The sequence below is a fragment of the Empidonax traillii genome, unplaced genomic scaffold (assembly GCF_003031625.1).
Source record: "Empidonax traillii isolate 1590-97213 ecotype Southwest subspecies unplaced genomic scaffold, ASM303162v1 scaffold95:size1152806, whole genome shotgun sequence".
In the NCBI taxonomy this organism is placed as follows: Eukaryota; Metazoa; Chordata; class Aves; order Passeriformes; family Tyrannidae; genus Empidonax; species Empidonax traillii.
Window position 1 is genome coordinate 982,939 of NW_020955288.1, and position 21,191 is coordinate 1,004,129.

The window sequence follows — 21,191 nt, forward strand, 5'->3', positions numbered from 1 at the left end:
ATAGTGTTACTTCTTCATCTGAAGTGACTAGTTTTGGCTCTTTGTATGCTTTCAAAAGAGTGAATTTAACAGTAACACCAGAGGAACTGTGAATGTTATGTTTGTGTAAGACAAATTAATAAGAGGAAAGGATTAGGCTTGATACTTTGATGAGGGAAAAAAAAAAAAAGTTTTATTTTATACAGACCAAGCCCCTGCCTTTGTCACAAAAGACAATAATCAACAAAAATTGTAGTAGCATTGGGAATAGTACTGGCATTGTAACACAGTCTTTGCCTCTAATGATGGCCCAGTCATAATGGTCTTTAATTAAGGCTGTATCTCTTGCAGCCTTGAGGGAGGATGTTTGGTATGGAAATGAAACATGCCAGATATACCTGTGAATATTGAATTGGTAGCTTTTAAGATTGCACTGCTGTTTCTTTGCCATTTTACAGGAAAGACTGTGGCAAACTGGGTCTCTGGACCAAAGCTGATTCACTGTTTCTGTTGCTGAACGTGAACACAATGAGAATTGAAGTAGGGGAAGGAAGAACGGACTGGATTTTATGGTTGTTCCTCTGCTGCAGTTCTGTGCAGAGGGGGTCTGGTTGGTTGCAGTGGCTGTGTGTCCGTGGCGCGCTCCATCCTCTCCAACACTGCCCCGCAGCCCTCTGTTGGCGAGCTCTGCACATGGGACATGTGAAAGGCTGATAAAACACTCTGAATTCTGAAACATGCCTTAGATTTACAAATGGGGCCAGCAGGACTAAGGAAGTGATTGTTCCCTTGTACACCATACCAGTGAGGCCACATCAGTCCAGTTCTGGGCCCCTCAGTTCAAGAAGGACATTGAGGTGCTGGAGCATGTCCAGAAAAGGGAACAGAGCTGATGAAGGGTCTGGAGGGTAAGTCCAATGAGGAGTAGCTGCGGGAGTTTTTAGCTTGGAGAAAAGGAGGCTCAAGGGAGATCTTATTGCTCTACATCTTCCTAAGAGAAGTCTGTAGCTGGGTGGGATTGGCTTTTCTCCCAAGTGACTAGAGATGGGATAAGGAATTGGCCTCAAGCTGCACCAAAGGAGGTTCAGGTTGACATCAGGAAAAATTTCTTCACAGAAAGGATGATCAAACATTGGAAAGGGCTGCCCAAGGAGGTGGTGGAATCACTGTCCCTGGAGGTGTTTAAGGAAAGCTGGACGTGACACTTAGTGCCACTGTCTGACATGGTGGTATTCAGTCATAGGTTGGGCTCTATGATCTCAGAGGTCTTTTCCAACCTTATTTATTATGTGATTCTGTGAAATCAGACACTGCGCACGGGAATTCGGCCCCCGGGGCAGCGTGGCCGGGGGCGGAGCTACGCTACGACCAGGCCGCGCCTCCCCAGTCCTGCCCCAGCCCGGCCCCAGGCGCGCCCGGCGGAGAGACCGGGAGGGCGGGACCGAGAGGCGGGAGTGGAGGCGGGACCGGGCGGGGCCCGGGGCGCAGTGGGCAGAGGGCGCGGCAGAGCCGGACCGGCCCAGCGGGAGCTGCGGGCGGGCGGCAGCCATGGAGGCGCTGGGGGTGAGGGGCCGCGCGGGGGGGCCGGGCCGGGCCGGGCCGGGCCGGGAGCGGGAGCCGGAGCTGGGCCGGGAGTCCTCACCGCCTATCCTTCTCCTACCCACAGGGAGCGCCTGTGGCCGTCGCCGTGGCCGTGGTGGCGGCCTCGGCCCTGCTGCTGCTGCTCCGGGGTAGTGGGCGGAGGATGAGCGGCCCCGTCACCCTGCAGGACCCGCTCGTCAAGTACCCCCTGCGACTGCTGGACAAGGAGGTGACTGAGCGCGGGATCTGGAGACTGCGGGCCAGCCGGTCGGGGGTCTGAGGAATGTGGGTTTCCTGAGAGTAGACTCGTTGCTTTGTGTGTTTTAAGTCCCGGCTGCGTTTCTCCCTGGATTTCTGTCCTGTGTGTGTGCCACCAGGGAGATGCAACCCCGTGTGCTTCTGCACGCCCTGTCTTGCCTTGATCTTTGGCCACAGTCATGGCATGTGCTCACTGGCCTTGGGCAATAGTTTCCAGATTTACTGCACACAGAAGTGCTGTAGGGATTGCGCAGACAACCCAAGAGTCACTCCTTGTGGAATTAAGAAGACTGCTTCTAAAACTTCTGATTTATTTAAACTTTATTTTTCAAAGCTGTTTCTGTGTCCTCTCCCAGCATTTGACTTGCATGCAAACACAGAGCAGGCTTACTAAAGCATACTGTGTTGAGCATAGTTTGAAATTCAAAGCAGTGGTGATGTTGACCTTATTCTAACCTTGCTTTTTAGGAAATCAGTCATGATACTAAGAAATTCCGATTTGGGCTACCTTCAGCTGATCATATATTAGGATTACCTGTAGGTAAGTACTGGTAACATTTAATTACATATATTTCTGGTTTTAGGATTTGTAACTGTTCTCATAGTCCTTGGACTTCTGACTGTCTGGGAATTTAAGGCTTAGCAAAGCAAGGAGTTAAAAGCTGCCTCTGAATGCTGCTATTCTGAGAGAGAAATGTCAAGTTTCCCAAAGGGTTGTATTTCTGATCTATGTGTGCTTTGTTCTGCTTGTGCTCAGTTGTGTGGCGTGGTTTAGAACAAGAGCGGTGAAACTGAACTGTCTGATGGAATTCATCACCAGTCAGGATATAAGCAAGAATGGTAGCTGTCAAAGGTCTTTTATATCCCTTATTTGCATTCTACTTCCATCTGGTGCCCTCAGTTTATTGCCAGCTGGCCTCATGTTTTTGGAAAACACACACTTGTAAATGAGAAAGAGAACAAGTCTTCTGCCTAGGAAGCTTGTTGGGGGAAATACAACTACTGTACATAGAAGATGCTGAAATATTAAGAACCTGCATGCACTTACCTTTGATTTACACACGTTTCTGTGCAACTTTGTCTTGAGTTCTGTAGCGTGAAGTTCATTTCAGGTTACGATTGGCACACTCTACTTTCCTGTACCCTGGAACACCGATAGCACTGAACCTTGGACCTTGAATTGATGATAATCTCTGCAGGGGAAAGTCTCTTTCTCTGATCTGCAGATGTGGCAGATGCAGCCATGTTTGTTCTGTACTGTATCACAGTATTCCGTGCTGGATGGCAAGTGTCAGGGTTTTCCCATCGCATGCTGTGAGCGTGTCCTTCTTGCATGCTGCCTGTCAAGGGCAGATGTCTTTCTCCAAATTCTCTTCTGACTTGTATGGGAAAGAGTAATTGAACTGTCTGCATTGACTAGAAAAATAATAAACCAAACAAGATGTGCCTTGCAGTGATTGTTCATCTAGATTTCTTTCTTAAGAATTTAGGAATAAGATCCTGGAACTGTATGGGCCAGATTACTTTCTTAGAAATTCCTGCCTTCTGCTTTCTACCATGATTATTATGGTCATGGAGGCAGGAGATATAGAGAAGGAATACGGCCCAAGGTGTTGTTCTTGATGTTTTGGTGCAGAATCTCTGGGAAGTTTGAGAGGTTGCTGCTGTTAAACAGGAGTACATAGTTCTGTGACTTTGTGAACTGTTGTGTCCATACATCCTCTTCATCAATGAATATGAGAATAGCAGAACCTGAAATACAGAGAGCACTTCAGAATGACCAGCAAACCTTCCATATTGCTGTTTTACTATCAATTTGCTACTTTTCTTATACCTTATCCTTGTTTCTGTATTTACTAGCTCTCCTGAGTTACTCTATGCTCCAGAAACTGTTGCTAAAAAAAAAGAAGAAACCAGGAGTCCTGTACAGTGTTTATATGGCAAAAATTTTCTTTGTCATTGCATGTGTGTAACAGGTTACACTACCTGCCTTTCTGTCTTGTCCTCCGGGGTGAAAAAATAATCAGATTGTAATTCTTTGTCCTCAGGCCAACATGTTTACCTTTCTGCAAAAATCGATGGCAGTCTGGTGATTCGAGCCTATACTCCAGTTTCCAGTGATGAGACAAAAGGTTATGTTGATTTAATTATAAAGGTAAATTTTGTTTTGCTTTAATATAGACAAGTTGCTAACTGGAAGGAAGGCAAATACTTCATTTTAATGAAATAGTTTGTTTTGATTTAGTCATCAAATTTCATCTTTCATTCAAATCTTGTTAAATTTCATTTTCATCAGGTTTCATCTTCTTTCAAATAGGGTGAATGCATGGCAAACAACTCATTTCACATTACCCTTAAGTAGTAAGTTGTATCCTGTGTATCTGCTGTGTGTCACTTAGAGATAGCAGAGGTAGAGTAAAAGGAGAAGGGAATCACTTCCTTGGCAGTACTGCAGGAACTTCCCAGTATCTTTTATTTGGCAGTGCATGAAAACTGATCCCTCTCCCTAAAGATGCCTGTGTTGCTGCTAATGCTTACTACTAACAGCTCTAAGTAGAAAACAAGTCAACCAAGGGAAGAAATCCTTTAAGCCAGGGAATGCAGGATGATCTGATCCCAGGACTTCTGGATTTTCTAATCCTTTTCTACAATATAGTTTGTCCTTAGGCAATCTGAACTGCCTTTTTTTTTTTTTTTTGCATGCTCTGTTCTTCATGCTACAAGTGTGCTGAATTCTTATTAGCTACTTAATACTTCCTATGTGCTTTGAAAGCTGAAAAGACTGTCATGTGACTGAGCTTCTGGGAAAGTCTTAAAAAGATGCAGCAATGCTATTTCCAGAAGGAGTGGTTACAAAAATGTGGTAACACATGGTTCTTGCTGAAGTGATAGTGAAATGAGGGCACTAGCAGATAATCTGCCTGCCACCATTCCTGTTGACCTGGCTGCAGAGCAGAGGGACATGTGCACGATAGCACATTTAACTTATTTTGGCTGCTTCCTGTTGCAAGGTTTAATAGATAACTAAGAGTAAAGAATTGTCTCTTTCTCAAGTGCTCAATTTCAGACTTGCGATATTTTGTTAGACAGTTTGTAATACTGTCTACAGGAAAGTTAGTGGTTGATATTGGAAAAGTTATTGTTTTTTTTACAGGTCTACCACAAAAATGTGAATCCCAAGTTTCCAGAAGGTGGGAAGATGTCCCAGTACCTAGATGGCATGAAGATTGGAGATACTATTGATTTCAGAGGGCCAAATGGACTTCTTGTGTATAAGGGGGCAGGTACTGTGACATGAAGGTGGGAGAACAAAAGGGAGGAACTTGTATTGGTTATTTTCAGAAGTGTTCTATAAAACTTGACAACTTTGCAGAGAACCTTTATTTTGTGAAGTGGAAAAGAGAAAATCCACCTTTTCTAGACTTGACCAAGAGCCTATCAAAGTTGATATGACAGAAAAGAGTACTTTGTGTTTACTTTGTGTACGAAATAACTGATGATTGTCACACTCCTGGGATTATATAATAAATCTGAAAAAATTGCACTATAAGACTGAGAAGTCGGCACTGGAAATACTTCAGCTGCACATATGGAGGGAGATGCTTCCTAAATAAGTGAGGCTGTGGCCTAAAAGGCCCCCTGAGAATCTCAGCGCTGTTACTGAATAACCCGCTGACTGAGAGCCAGCTCCATTTCGTAGTTAAACCAGGTCTGAGTTGACTATGAGGAAATAAGCTCAGAGAAGTAATCCTCTTGTAAGATACAAGTGAAAGATTTTGCACTGATCTTGACTGAAAGGAGTTGTGCACTTAAATCTTACCTCAGGGGGATAAATGCTCAGTGCTTCTCTGGGTCATGACCTCGTGTGGTCAGCAATATACTGATGAGTCCTTTATATCTCAGAGGAGGTGAGGGATGTGTTTTACAGATGTTCCTGTCTGCTCTGCTTTGGCAGCTATAAAAAGCTAGGAAAGCTTGTTGCTAGTTATGGATCTTTTAAGATTGGAACATGCCAAATGCTTTTCTTACAGAATTCTTTTCATGGGCTTTTCATTTGGCTTGGTCCTTGGAGATCAATTTAATTACAAACTGCCTGGTTTTGTGATAGTTCTGAAGGAATTGGGAAAGATCTTCTCATCACAGGATATTTGAAGGCAGTCACCTAGTTGACTGTGAGTGTCATGGGCATCTCATTAACTGGAAATCAATTACAGTAATGAAAAACTTGACAAAACTAGGACTCCAACATTCCTAAGTCTAATCTTTGCAGGGATTCTTGCTTGATGCTGGTTTAATAACAACTTCATTAATTGTAGGCATACACAAATAGCTGCATCCATAGTGCAAGTGAGGATTATGAAGGTGGCCTAGGAAACCTGTTTCTCTGTAGTAGGGGCTGTGGTGACCTTCAGCTACGACTGACATTCGCAGTTGTGAGTTGTGTTATAGGCAGTGAGGTGAGAATCCTTGAGTTTGCTATAAGCAGTGCTGGGTAGCAGGAAAGGAGTCAATCTGTTGTTCAAGAATTGGAGTTTACAGAGACAAAGAGGCTTCCCCACTTGTACTCAGTGCTGTGCTGAGTCTATTGAGCACTTCCAGAATATTTCTCTAAATTAACAGGTAGGCTGTAGTAATTTATTACCACAGAATTTGTATCCAGGTTTGTTTGGAAGTTAATCTAGCTGTAGGTTTTGAATGTTTCTTCCAGGTACCTTTCTTATCAAGCCTAACAAGAAGTCTGAAGCAGAGAAAAAGTTTGCAACACATCTTGGGATGATAGCTGGAGGAACAGGTAAAACCATTCTCATCATATGGAATGTCTAGAGAGTGAAAATGTCTATGGATGCATGTGAGAAGTATCACTGTACCTTAGCAGAGTACTTACACCTGTATTTCTTCTCATGAGCATTTGGCAACACAGAGTTGCTTGAGCAGTGTCTCCAGTGGCTTGCGCTCAGTCATGGGGAATAGCAAGTTCAGTTTGAACACTGATTTACCCTGAGACCTCTGAGAAGTCACTTCATCTCTCAGTGACAAAGAGCATTTTAGGAGAATGTTGTGAGGGTAAAGTTACTGTATGTGACAGAATGATGAAGAGGAAAGCCCACAAGTACTGTGGGTTTGTTTTGAAACTGTTTGTAATAATACAAACTCCCAACCTCTGTATCTGATGTGGGTTAGAAATTCAGAGATACATAGCCCTGTGCAAACCAAGCTCTCACTGAAGACCAAAGGAAGGCAGCGTTAATGCTGAAAATGTAGTCAGGGAAAGAAATACCTATTTTATAAGCACTTTGTTTTTTAACAGGAATAACTCCGATGTTGCAGCTGATTCGTCAGATCACAAATGACCCGAAGGACTCCACAAAATGTTACCTTCTTTTTGCCAATCAGGTGAGTATTCTGACCCACCTGTTTGCTCCTCTTTATTAGCCTACTTTTTGTACTGGCCTCTGGGGTTTTTAAACTGATGGCACATGTTCCATACTCTTCCAGTGGTTTTGAGTTTGCATTTTCACCCAGCCATTTATGAGAAAATACCACCTGAGACAGCACATTTAAAAATAAGCAGTATAGGGAAGAGCAGGAAATGGTTGTTATGTAAGTTATTAATATATTGTCTTGGGTTAAAATTATTTAAAAATTATCCTTAAGGTCCTTTATAAATACTTGTGTGATGCTGTCGTGGATTTTTCTATGATCTTTTTTCATTTCTTTTGAAGGTGTCTCTTCATAGTTTCACTTAATTCCCATATTAGGGAATAAATTCCATTACCAGATCCTGATGCCTTTATTCATCTTACTCCTTCACTGATTGCAAGGAAAAAGGATTTGTCTCTGCTAATCTGTTTGTACAGTTAACCTTCACCATGCTGGTCCAGGGCCACACTTGCCAGCGTCATAGACAAATCCAGATCATTGTGACTTTAGCCTGGATTAAAAAGGCTGTTCAGATTGCCATCTTTAAGACTGTGTTTAGGTGTCTAATAAGCCTCATAGTTTGTTTTTCTTAAACTGAATTCCCAGAAGCCTGCAATGATAACAGATATCATGGAAGGGGGGAAAATCCAAATCACTTTCTTGGTTTGCATTATCATTGCATTTGTCTTGAATGTCAGATGAACTCACATCAGAGGGCCCTTGGAATGGTTTGGGGCTAAACAACAGTTTCATTTTGCAGACAGAAAGTGATATATTGCTGAGAGCTGAGCTAGAAGATATTGCAAAGAGGCATCCTGAGCAGTTTGTGCTGTGGTACACACTGGACAGACCTCCTCAAGGTAGGCTGGAACACACAGAAATGCCTTTGCTTGTTGCTGTGCAACAGGCAGAGAGAGCTTCACTCTTGTTCAGGTGAACATTAGATCGAGTCTTCTTGTTTTACACTTTTAAACAGCAAAGTTATCCCCCAACTCCTCAGAAAAAAAAACCCTTACCACAACCCCTGTTTTAAAAAGTGATCTAAGCCAGGTGGGCCTTTACAAAATGTGAACTAATAGTTAACTCCCGTTGGGTCAGACACATTACTCAGATCTTTTCATGTATTTCAGGATGTGCCTGTTTTTGGGACTTTTCAGCAAAAGTTTCAGCTCTGTTTTGAGCTATCTTCCAGACCAGTTTATGTTGGTATTTTGTTGGCATTAAATTGCCTAGTACCTGTAAATAGTATGTGCACATCTTGATTTTGCAGCGGCTCTAGATTAGGTTCTAGGCTGCCGTTATATATGAATGCATTACCTGTGGGCTGTGGTGTAGGGGTTGAACTACTATATTTCCTTTAAAACTTGGGTTTCATCCTTGCTGGTGTAAGTGATCTGAGCACTTACTGAACAGACATAAGAGCCAAACTGAGTCACATCAAAGTTCTGTACCTGTTGTCAGCAACAGCCATGAGTAAATGGCCAGAGAAGAGGTGTCAGCAGGCCTTCATACTCTTCCAATCAGTAATACTCAGTTTTGAGCCAAATGTGTCTTTACAGATGCAGTCACCCTCAGTGGGCTACATTTGTCAAAATAAAGTGTCTTTCCTGTGTGTTTTGACAGTCTGTGAATGGTTCCATAGGAATAGCACTTTTCTGCGGAGAACTACTTCCTCTGTTTTCCATTTGCCCTTTAATCCTTGTGTTGGCATGACTAAGTCTTCACGTTACTAATTTTACAAACCTCTGTCAATCATCTCTGCTGCCACATCTCTTTTAGACTGAAGATTGCTATGACTGATTACACATGTCCTCTCAACCTTTTCTAGCTCTGCTGTGTCCCTGCTTGAGCTGAGCAGATCAGAACTGCACAGCAGCAATCAAGGTGCAGGAAAACTGTATTTCCGCTTTGATGTGCTGCTCCCTTTTCTTTTCCTGACCCTTCTTGATATTTCATATGCCTTTTGACTGCTGCTTTTTTCATAATATCTTGCTCATGAGAAATGAGATTAAAGCACATAATTTTATATATGAAGGCAGTTTTCCTACTGCTCACTTCAAATGGCAGGTACATTCAATAATATTACTGCTTGAAATAATTTAGCATTTCTTTCTTCTTTTTTTTTTCCCCTCTTGTCATTTAACTACACGGCGGAACTTTTGTCATCATCAAACTTTGTCACCTTGATCTCTAAAAAAACCCCATAAATGGAAAAATGTGTTGGATGGCACAGGTGTCACTACCTCTCCCTGCACAACTGCCAGTGGGGTGAGCTCTCTTCACTGGAAAAGCTGATTCACTCTTCCTTTTTAATCTTGCCTGCTCCTTTCTTTTTAAATCTAACATTTATTCACAGACTTTTATGTCTTATCAACCAGATCCTTGTTATCCACATGCTTGTTGTCCCTATGGAAGGGGACCACTAGGTTTAAGCTCAGTGAGAAATTTAACCCTCACCTCGCTCACAGTGGTGGTGGCATGACTGCTGATTCTTCAGCTACTTTGTGAGTTCAACATATGCAGTTTAAAAAGGCTTCAGGCTGTACAGATTTTTCAAACCGATAGTTTAATTTCTTTGTTTCAGACTGGAAGTACAGTTCTGGCTTTGTCACCGCAGACATGATGAAAGCTCACCTTCCTCCTCCAAGCAGTGAGACTCTCATTCTCATGTGTGGGCCACCTCCAATGATTCAGTTTGCCTGTCAGCCCAACTTGGACAAGCTTGGCTATCCCAAGAGCAGCACATTTGCTTATTAACACAGATGCCATCTGATACCTTTTTGTAAGTACTGTGTGTTTTCCTACACGAACAGTTGATATATAACTGTACAGTACTTTTTGTGTGTGTGTGATTGTTTTTAACCCCTAGAAGTAATTTCTGTGGTTTATAACTTCATAGTTACCCTTCTGTGTTTTAATACTAAGAAGTTGATAAATCATCTTGAGTTGTGTGGCAGTAACTTAGTCTAACCTCTTAAGAGTTCGTAGCAAAATGAATTCTGAGAAAAAGAAAATTAAGCGTAATCAGAGAGGTAGGAGAGAGAGATAAAACCACTTATTTCTCAACATAGGTTATGAAACTGATGTAGGATCACTTGACTGCTCCATAGGTAATTCATTTAGTGAATTTTGGGGAAGGAAAGAACAAAGCACAAGGTTTTTTGTGTTTTGGTTTTTTGTTCTTTTTTTTTAATGCTGTTTTACAGCTCTTTTATCAGGGACTAAGAAGTCACAGTCTGCTACTGAAAAAGTGAACAGAATTTGGGTAAAACATGAAAATTACATGTTATTGTAACAGAAATTCTCATTAGTGTGAAATTTATTTGGGAGGATTACATGCCTTCATGCTGTCTTTTAACAGCCTTAGCTAAAGAAGCACTGCCAAGTGATGTTGCAACGTTTGCATGTCATTCTCTTGGGGCTTGCTAAAAAATTTCCTTTGCTTGAGAGATACCATGGCTTCTTTTTGCCTGGTTTAAACTATGCTGAGTTGATCTTACACTCAGGTAGTGCCTCATCGGAGTTTTTACTACTTAGCACTGAATTTCTAGTCATCAGTGCCTGAAGTCCTTCATGTTCATTTCCAGGACTTAGTTCACTCTAAGTAGTGAACACTTAGTTCACACTATTCGACAAATCCCTGGGCCAGCTGACTTGTTTTTTCAGCAGTTAAGATATGTGTTTACTAAATATGTTTATTCATCTAAAGCAAACCTAAAGGAGTCTAGTCGTTTAAAACTGACATAGGGATTTTGTACTTTATCAGCTACATTTGTAGCAATAATGCAAGGAAAGACATGGAGATTCAGACTGGGATTCTGTCCCTGGTGCGAAGTCAGCTACTTGTATTTGCGTTAAATCATTCCACAATCAGGAAGAGATAAAGGAACATCCAGAATTTATTGATAACAGTCAAAAAATAAGCATTTATACCAGTGTAATGCCAATTAGGATTTCTTAATACTAATATTTAAAAAAAAATTAATAATTTTGTAGATTCACAGCCAAGTTAGCACAACAATACACTGAGTTATAAATACGGCTTTGAACGAAATGGGAAAATCTGTTTGGAATATCCCATTGATACTAAGACTGCCTCTGCTGGAGCAGTTTATACCATTTGCAGTACTGTAATAATTTTGCTGGGTAATTAACCTGGAAAGGTATTTCAAATGCCCATGGTACCTGATCTGGTCACTAGTACTAGCTGCATTGCCAGATGGGTACATGTAATACCTTTTATTAAACACTTGTAGTTGGCTGATCTGCAGACTGATTTGTCATGCCTCTGGATTTTCCATTATCTAATTTTTCAGCAACTTTCAGCTTTACCATTTTGAACCATAAAAACCATGTATTTAGCTTCTTAAATCTGACCGTACACTCCAAGGTCTGCCATGAGAAACTCATGGGGTGAAGGGTAGGATAGGTCACCTCAAAAAGTGCCACTGGTAGTTCTCAAGGAGCCCTTGCTGCATGCTCTGGACAATACTGGAGATTTCCCCTTTGTTTGGGAGGGTTGTGGCTGGGAGTACCTGCCCTCAGGCTCTGTTAGTATGTAAACCAACATGCTGCAGTCAGTGAGTGTTGCAAGAGAGTCAGAGTAAGACAAACCAGCCAGATACAAAGTCTTTTCCTTACAACTAAGCAGATTTCTGTCTGGCATTTCCTTATTTACTAACATATCTTGTTAGTACTCATGAATATAGGAGAGGCATATATAAACAGATGCCACAGGTAATTGCTGCTGTAAAGGAGACAGTTTCACCCTCAAGCAGCCCCTCAAGTAAGTAGTGAGAGGCCATAATTCCCTCTGCTGCAGTCATGCCTAGCTCAGCAGAATAGCAACATATCTGTTTTGTCAGGTGTTTTAAGGAAATAAATATTTGTTTTATTATGATACTTTTCTGGTAGTCGTGGAGTTACAATGCTGTAGTTCAGCATCTTTTTGCATCAGGGAAAGATTTGTGAACGTGCCAGCTTGTTGTCCTTCTGATAAAATCAAGGGCTTGATGGATAGCATTATATTCCTTTCTTCCCTGCACTTCCATTCTTTAACACTGCACTTAGATAAAGAGAGGGGAGGACATGTGCCAGTGAAAGGGATGAGAGGTTAAAATCCTTTATGGGAACCAGTCTGGCAAGGCCAGAGTACTACTGAGTGAGCCATCACTGCTGCACTCACCAACATCCATCTGAATTTACAGGTAGCTCTGATGGAAGCCCACATGGCACAATAGTATTAATGATTCCTGCATTACAAGTTAATTATAAAAATAAAAAATTACAAAAGGTCTTTCAAATAACATACCATGTAAAAGAAGACTGAATAAAAGTGTAAAACATGGTGCCAGTCTTGACTTTCCAGACAATGGATATGAGTCCTGTGCTTCTCCCAACACCTATTTCATATGACACTATATGGAAAAACACCACAGAGGAGTTACCTGTAACATATGGCTACATTAAATGCTATGTGCTAAGTCACAGTAGCAGAAGAGAGGTAAAGCCAGCCTGCACCAGGGCCTCCAGCTGCTCCTGGCCACTTATGACAGGCATGAGGTATTGAGTAGTGTTCTTGGTCAGGCTGGAACATCATCTCCAGTCTTCAAAGGTAGGTGCTAAAAACTTGCTGTCATTCAGCATTTCATCCTGGCTTAACAGCGTCTGAAAAGACAAGATGGGAAGGAGTGAGCATGTTCAGTTACAGAAAGCCAGCTGTAATGAGATCAGGCTCACAACAGAGGGGGTTAGAGCTGCATACAGTTAAAAGGAATTTCTTGAATATAGCTTTAAATACACTTTTTTGCTTAAGGAAATCCTTAGAGATTTTGTGTGTGGCATGTGACTCAACTACCTTATATATATTCATTATATAAATCAGTCCCTTATTTTTAGTTTTTAATAAATTAGTCTCCATGGAATGAGGAATTAATAATGGCGGGGGGTGTGGGGTGTGTTTGTTTTCCATGGAGTTTTAGCTCATGTACATTTTCAAGCCTGTACCTCATTCCTAGTCCTTCTTGGGACCGAGGCATTTGGTAGTGCATTTGTTTTCATTTAAGGGGATGAATATCTGTCATTGTGTTAAAAAGATGAAAACTTAAATAGGCCTAAATGAAACTTAATTTCTAGAGCAATTTAAAAGGAGGGTGGTTTTTTTACTAAATGCCCAACCAGGCTACTAGGAGGTATTTAACAAGAATAGTGACCCACTTACTCTTAACTACCACCATCAATGACCAACTATCACTTAATTGTAGCAGACAGAAGACATTTGTGACTTTTAAACAAGAGTGAAATGAGTACCTACCGTAAGCTGGCTTATGCCTTGAGAAAGAGCCCCTATTTGCATTACTGTGCCTTCTGAGTGTTCCATCTGTAAAAGCATTCAGGAACTAGTTCAAATCAGACAGCATGTGCAATTTTATTCACTCTACATGCATCTTTGGGAGGTATCTGTGCCTGGACAAATGAAGTTGTGATAAGTTTAAAGGGTGACTTCCGCACATTAACAAAACTGCCTCCATGATACAAGGTACATGAAAATGCATTTAACAATAGGAAGGGTGAATCCTGGTTAAGAAAGACTGATTCCATGAAACTTGGACTCTGTTTCACAGAAGAAAAGAAAAAAATTAACTGATATTATCAATGAAAAGTAGTATTTTCCAGATGGTCTAACACTGCTTATACTTCTGGTAGGCTTCTTTCACAGGCAAGAAGTAAAAGTCCTTATGATACAGTCCTACCTTGTTTTACATAAAAGCATAACCAGTTCCAGGGTGTTGTGATTTCACAGCATGACCATGTGCTCTGAATCATGCTTAAGTGAAAGACCATGCTCTTAGAGAAAAATCCAGTATTTCTGTGATGCTTGAACAACTGCACAGTGCAAGTTCTTGGCTCAAAGTTAATGCTCTGTCACAACTCCCAGCTGAACAAGTGGACATCAATACTAAATCACAGGATTTGGCATTCTCCCTATTTAGGAACAGCACCTTATTTTACTAAGGTGTACTTTAAAAAAGACAATGGTTAGATAATGAACATGAGATGTTAGATGCACTAAACCATGCAAATGAAAAAAAAAATACCTTCACAGTTAGTCTTTTCAATTTTGTGAACATTCTCTTCTCAGGCTTAAAATGTTTTTATCCTATTGGAGAAAGGGCAGTTTACCCCAGCTGCCTCTCTCTGGCTCTTGTGTGTTGCTGAAGTTGACACAAGGCTCCAGGAGCTCCATTTTTCAGGGTTTATATCCCTTTACACAACATCAAAATATAAATAAAATTTGATGGGTTTTAGTCTTTATGATGTTCAGACAGTTTCATTCACAGGTTCACTACCACATAACAAAAGTGAATTATTTAACTATTGGTTTATTAATAGTCTTGTTCATTACTGATGCATTGTTTTCACATATGTCTAAGCAAAACTACTCCCCACTGTACACAATGAAAAGAAAATTCACTTGGGTTCTCTGATTAACATCTGTTTAAAAAATACAATCCAGTTGTACTTTAATATAACTCGATAGTTTTGTATAAATTTGCCCAAATGAATTTATCACATTAAAAACCACCCATAAAGATAATGAAAAAAATAGTGTGCCATACTGAGGTTATGAAAGCTGGAAGTACAAAAGTCTTGTGTTTACTGCAACCACCCCCTTAACTGTTAAAATACATCGATCTTCATAGTGTAAAGGTGTCATAGTCCTGAAAAAGGGCTTGAAGATTGAGGACTTTATGATGATGTTGATTAAAAAAAAAATAACCTGACATTCTTAGTAGAGGACTCTTTCCAGTGTCCATAGCCAACACTTTCTCAGTAAGTTCATGCGGATGTAGCAAACAGGGTAATGTTTGGTTATTTACATGCTTTGAAATGCATGGAGAGGATGAGCATGGCATCATTCTGTTTGTCCCACCTGATCCAGTTCCCTATCAGTGAAAGGACTAAGTCCTTTGTATCCACTGTAGTTTTTTGGAGTACCATTTGTAGCAGCTGGGTTTGTATCCACAGGGCAAATGTAGTCTGTTGATTCATCAAACTTCTTTTTTCTTAAGTTTCCAAAATGGGAAAATCCAAGTTTCTTTGGCTAGAGTGAAAAGACAACACAAGCAGTTTTGAATAAGAGAAGTAAGGTTGTTCTCCTTTTGCATTTACTGCTATACCCTGGTCATTCAAGTAAGTAGATTCTGAACTAAATACATTTGTTTTCAAATTGGGAATGAAAGTTGATATTAAATGCATTTACACTGTGTTCCTTCTAAGAAAATACAGAACAGATTGCATGCCTTATTTCAGAAGCCCATTTAAACAGACACAAATGAAAAGCTTTGGTATCTAGATTCAAGGAAAATGTAATACTCCGTCTAGAACTGACCTCTCCCTGTCCATGTCAGTCCCTTATTTTCCTTATCAGACAGGGTAGAGAAGTCTGAAATTTCTCATTTTGACAGCAGTACATACCCGAACTTTGGCAGTGGTGGTCAGAGGTGTGTATGCTGCTGACTCCATTATTTCTCTTTTTTCTTGCTGTGCTTCTGGTCCAATTAATACATTAAAATTGGTGGTGAGGTGGCGGCGCAGGAGGGTCTTTTGAGGTGGGATGTTCAGGAGCATGGCCAGCACGTCACCGTTGAAGCGAGGTTCGAGAATCTATTAAGAAGGCAGTATATTTATTTTTCATATGGTTAAATATTTGCAATAGTAAACTACTGCAGTGCTTTTCAGAGGATTTCTCACTCTTACTAAGTCATCTGTCCACATTAGAACTTTTATAGCTCACTCATGATACTAAGGGTGTTTGAATGGAAAATAAATGAAAAGAGCAATAAGAAACGGTGAATGTGATCAGGCAAATATGCATTTATAATTTTTTGTTTGTTTTCAGAATTTTCTGCCTTACTCAGAGTATAAACTTAATCTTAGTACAGTTTCTTCTATTTAATTTTTAAACAAAAATTCTACAGTAGTAAATCATGGTATTTCCGAACTCTGACTTTACTGAGCTGCAAATAGCTCTAAATTATTTGAATTGAAGAAATGTCATTCCTAGTTGCTGGCAAGACTGCTGTGAGTTCAGGACATTTATCTACCATGTCTCAGAATTCTGGTAAAACCACTCAAAGAAACACTCCAGGATGCCTTATCAGTAAGTAACTTTTTCAGGGTACAGTTCAGGGTTTTTTATGTACAGCTGTCAAACACTTGTGAACACTCAGCCTTGACTATAACAAATATTTTAGCACTTCCTTTTTGATTTTAGTTTTCCTTTGAAAAATTAAGATGCATGGATCAGATAAAGAGGCTCCTAAGAAGGCCTGATCACAGATGCATTTGTTTCCTGCTGCTTGATGAACATCAGATAAAAGATGTTTTATATTCTAGCCTGTCAGTTTTTAGTAGATAGGTAATAAAATGCAGAATTCTTACAATCAGGCCCCCGTGCACTCCACTCCCTCGAAGGTTTGGTGCATATTCTGCCAGATCCACTGATCTGAGCCATTCCATCACTCTGTGATTGGACCACTGAACCACGTCAGAAGGTGACACATTGTTCTGTTAAAGGAACCAGAAAAAGTGATCACACAACAGCCTGTGTTGTCTGAATGTGCACAATGTGCATCCTCAGTTCAGATAAAAACATCCTTCCTCCTCTTTCCTGCAGTTCTTCCCTGACTGAGGTATTGCTGCTGTTCAAGGCCTCTTTCAGCAGCCTCTAACAAGTTAGCAGGTCTAGTCTAGTACAGAGGAAACCCCATGAATTGCATCAAGTAGGGCAACAGTAGAAATTACACTTATAAAAAGGGACCATTTTGAGAGCAGTGTTATTTACATTTAATACTAAGAGAATAAGATATGCTGATCAGGTAAGGCAAAAACATTATAGATTTTGAGAGTTAAAAATTAGGACAGGCAAAGAAAAAACATTCCAGATTATTTCCTTGGAGGTTGAATTAACTTCTTTAAACTATGCAAATAACTTCTAAAGAAAAATGCATGAGGTTCAACTAATAAGTAGCTCAAACTCTTAAGGAGTACATAGATTTTTATTATCAGTGAGTACATGTTACATGTCAGAGCTGGAAGGCAGCATATCTGCTGCTTTAGGGGCAATTCCCTAGTAGCAATGATTCTTTTGGTATCATTGTACAATGCTAACTTTCTATCCCCTTTGGCTGGAACCAGGTACTTAGGGCTTGCTTAATTTAATTTATTTGGACATTCTTTTACCTCCTCAACCGGTCTCCTGCGTAGACAGTGGGGGTTAAAATTGTTGACATGCAGCACATGAATGGCACATTTAATACTCAGATGATGCAGCTGACTGGTGACTTTCAGAAAGAGAAGGTCATTCTGTGAAGGAGAGAGACTTTTAGGTAGCACAGAAAACACACCAAAACAGGTACTTTCCCCATGAAGAAATATTTTAAACTTGCTATGTAGTTTGATATAAATTACAGTACATGTGAGTTAGGTAAAATGAAAATTTACACTCTAAAGAAGGGGGTTAGGGTGGAGGTTTTTGGGGGGATGTTCCATTGTTGATTTTTTTATAACACTACACCATAACATGACCTGGCTAAAAAATGAAGACTGGGATTTATTAAGTCAAATCCAGGCTCAAGGATAGTTTTAAAATATTTGGACTGTTTCTGACCTGGTTAACATCCTGCTGTGGGTAGGATCATCACAGCTACCAACACACCTAACCATGGAACAGTAGGGACTGTGCTGCTATAATAAGGGCTCCTTAAGCAGCATAGACAAGGCTGTACTTTTGATAACAGCTAAATTAGGCACTCCTTTCATAGCACAGTTAACCCAAAACCCCAAAAACTTAATTATCCAGACCTGGGCAGGGCAATAGGAAGAAAACACTGTGGCTGTATGTGGTACATGGTGTGCTGTGAATGTGGTTGGAGTTGTACAAATCATTGGATTTGCTGCTTTTAGTTTACTGAATGTTGTTTCTAATTTGGTGTGGAAAACAATGTGCTCCAGAAGTTACATGTGAAACAGGCCATTTTGCCTTTGATCATGATATGATAGTGAAAGAAGGACTGCAGAAGTTGGCTGTAACATATGACTTACTTTATGTACCTTAGGAATAGTAATCATGCACTAGGCTGCACAAATTTCTGTTTTGCAAAAATTCTTTAGCTGCTCACATTCAAAGGGAAACTACAATTTTTTGCTCATTATGAAGTTAAATTTGGGTTAACTGAGGAAAAAGGATTGTAGCTTACCACAGTTAAGTACTGCAACATCCTCCCATCAACTCTGGATTCATGAAACTGGTCTTTGTACTGAGGTAAGCCAATGTCATCGAGCCATCCTGCAGGTATAAGAGCAATGGGGAACCATAATCCAGATCAGTGAGAATGAAGCCCTTCTCCCCTTTTGTCTGGCCTGGCTTCTTTCGAGGCATTCAGGTAGCTCATTCCACCTATTCCCCTTTCCAAAGGACAGCCTCTTGCTAGTAGCCTGAAAGCAATTCCCACCAAACAACTTTGTCCATCCTACCCCTGTGATACCTGACATACAGCATGTGATGGAGCACACGCCTTCTGCAGCATAATGTAGCTCTTGTTGGATTGAGCATCCCCATTTACTTCCCAGCAATCTGACAGACTTCCCCATAGAAGATCATACTGTAAGCTGTATATTTGGATGTCAAGAAAAACACAAAAATCCTCAATTCTACTATGGTGAAACTTAGTGGTTTTAAAAGGTATTTGGTAACTGCTTAAACACATATCAGGCAGCCCATTCATAGCAGTGAGGAAAATTCCTTTCCAAACAATTCCATGAGAGTTCAAACACTTACGTGTCACCCAGATATGATCAAGTTGTGCAGACTTCTCATCCTGTTTTGCATTTATTGACTTAATGGCCAAAACTAATTTCTTCCTGTGTAGTGGATGTTTTATTCCCATTTCCTGCAACAATAACCATTATTAAAGATTTTGCCTTGCCTCTGGCTCTTTTGATCACTGCAGTACCTACAAAAATTGATACTATGCATTTCAGAAAGGCAGAACTGCCAATGGTTTGAAGGGGCCTGGTTTTACAGAACAAACAGGTATGGCTGTTTGAGAAACAGGGACAGATTATTACCTTTTCCATGTCCTGAGGTGTGGCAGTTAACAGCGTGTGGCCCGACATCACCCACTGCCGTGCAAAAATGACGTACTGGCCAAGACCAAAGTCCTCAAGCCAGTTACAAACTCTCTCAGTGCTCCACTGAGCAAATGGAGCATTGCAGTCACTGGAAAGTACAAGAAACGTTGGGAAAATCTTAAAGAAAAGAATGAATGTTTGCATTGGAAAGCTCATCATGTGCCAGAGGCAGCACTGCAGCAAACCTGTCAGTGTGCTGCGCCCTGTGCAGGAAGAAAAGCCAACAGTCCCTCTGGCATTAGGTGCTGTGGTACCAGTGTCCTGTTACTTTGACTGCCCAGCCACAACTGGTGAGTAGTAGGGGGTGTGGATAAGAATTTCCTATCTTCTATTTGAAAAGAGGAAAAATGGAATTGCTGAATCCTCATCATTATGCCCATGTTCTCACAGGATAAGTCTCCTTGTTCTGTAACAAGGTGAAATTTTTGACACTCCACCAAGCAGCGAGTGCTGCAACCTGCAGCGGCAGGAGTGTAGACAGGATATGTTTGCTACCGTAGAAATTCTTGCCACTTGTGAAATTCCATGTGTAGTGAAAAATGCATTTCACAAGAGGAAGGTTTGGCTGTTCAGGGCATATAACAATCCCACAATGTGCTGTGTAAGGTGAAGAAGGAGCCATTACCTCTTCTGGCCTTTGGTGTCCTTGGACCGGGATAACCGAGGCCCAGCTGTAGCACGGAGACCACCTCTTCGGAACTCTGCCAACCCCAGGTCGTCTGCAGGGAAGTTACCTGACTGAGTTCTTCTTATTCTTGCAAGACAAGAGTGCCATGACAGTACTATTAGCTTGTGATAAAGGACATGGGTTTCTATGGAAACTACAGTGACAACTAGAAGCTATATTAACCTTCCTGTAAACCACAAATGCCAAATTCCAGTGGTAGCTAAAGAAGTTCCAGCAAATGCAGTCTAGACCTAATCCTGGGGGAAAAAAAGAGCTCCACAGAGCAGCCATAATCCTTCAGTCCAATTAATAATGCAAACTTGGAAATGGCTGATGTTTCTGAAGAGGCTCAAGTGAGCACAGCACAACTCAGTCCCCCTGCTTTTTGTTCCTTCTGTTTTCTCTCATTTTTTCACCTGATGCCTTCTGTAATAAACAACCTACTGTCATTTAATTTTTCATAGCTAATGAAATTGCTGGCATGCTAAATTAATAGCATTAAGATGACAGCAGTGCCATATTTCTTTCAGCAGCATGACGCTGGGAACACTCTCATCTGTTTTTCTACACTCCTATGTACATAGAGACACATCCGTGCAACCCCAGAGCTGCTTTCTCTCCTTCTCCAGAATTTTAGTTTATTCTTGATAGTAGCTTTTGCAGGGAATTGGTTTAATTCTCAGTTGAAATGCTTTGACAGTGAATTTAAAAAATGATCTTACTTTCCCCAGATTTTCTTGATCCCTTTTGGACTCTTTCTGTTTTCTGGAGACCATGGAGACTGCAGACCTGAATCCGTTCCCGAAGAAAGAGGTGAAAGGTCATCTGAGACTACCGAACCATCCATGTTCTCTGTTTCTCCTGGGTTAAGAACAGCATTAGAGTCACATTTTATAATAATTATTAATAAAGTTTTTGTCTGGGAGACTGATATATAAATGCATACCATAATAAAAAGGTACAGATACCTATAAAATTGTTCTTGTATCAGAAAAATCCCAAAACATGCTCAGAAGGTGAAAAAACCAGTAGCAGTACATTTGATACAAAAAAAGAAAATAATAAAACATTCGGTAAAATAGTATTGTTA

At 40.8% G+C, this 21,191-nt stretch overlaps 2 protein-coding genes across 2 annotated transcripts in view; one reads left to right on the plus strand and one right to left on the minus strand.

The window, feature by feature from the left end:
• Positions 1 to 1,487: 1,487 nt before the first annotated feature.
• Positions 1,488 to 21,117, plus strand: LOC114056535 (NADH-cytochrome b5 reductase 2). Its single transcript, XM_027881814.1, has 10 exons — positions 1,488 to 1,542; positions 1,646 to 1,789; positions 2,287 to 2,359; positions 3,867 to 3,973; positions 4,973 to 5,102; positions 6,527 to 6,610; positions 7,127 to 7,212; positions 8,000 to 8,099; positions 9,824 to 10,021; positions 20,833 to 21,117. The coding sequence occupies exons 1-9, from the start codon at positions 1,528 to 1,530 to the stop codon at positions 9,994 to 9,996; spliced, it is 912 nt and encodes a 303-aa protein (XP_027737615.1). The 5' UTR covers positions 1,488 to 1,527; the 3' UTR covers positions 9,997 to 10,021; positions 20,833 to 21,117.
• PPFIBP2 (PPFIA binding protein 2) overlaps positions 11,121 to 21,191 on the minus strand; it is a 101,355-nt gene continuing 91,284 nt past the window's right edge. Inside the window, exons 20-30 of the mRNA XM_027881815.1 lie at positions 20,824 to 20,962; positions 20,060 to 20,188; positions 19,372 to 19,522; positions 19,082 to 19,193; positions 18,501 to 18,589; positions 17,485 to 17,607; positions 16,684 to 16,809; positions 15,718 to 15,906; positions 15,173 to 15,343; positions 13,553 to 13,618; positions 11,121 to 12,906 (exon numbers count right to left, since the gene is read on the minus strand). Coding sequence (XP_027737616.1) covers positions 12,835 to 12,906; positions 13,553 to 13,618; positions 15,173 to 15,343; positions 15,718 to 15,906; positions 16,684 to 16,809; positions 17,485 to 17,607; positions 18,501 to 18,589; positions 19,082 to 19,193; positions 19,372 to 19,522; positions 20,060 to 20,188; positions 20,824 to 20,962 — 1,367 coding nt within the window. The 3' untranslated portion in view covers positions 11,121 to 12,834. The remainder of the gene's footprint in view (positions 12,907 to 13,552; positions 13,619 to 15,172; positions 15,344 to 15,717; positions 15,907 to 16,683; positions 16,810 to 17,484; positions 17,608 to 18,500; positions 18,590 to 19,081; positions 19,194 to 19,371; positions 19,523 to 20,059; positions 20,189 to 20,823; positions 20,963 to 21,191) is intronic.

Bases quoted from the DNA above. Each gene is read 5' to 3' on its own strand.
- LOC114056535 (XM_027881814.1), top strand. The intron at 2,360-3,866 runs GTAAGTACTGGT...CTTTGTCCTCAG, and splicing joins TATATTAGGATTACCTGTAG to GCCAACATGTTTACCTTTCT. The intron at 5,103-6,526 runs GTACTGTGACAT...TGTTTCTTCCAG, and splicing joins TCTTGTGTATAAGGGGGCAG to GTACCTTTCTTATCAAGCCT.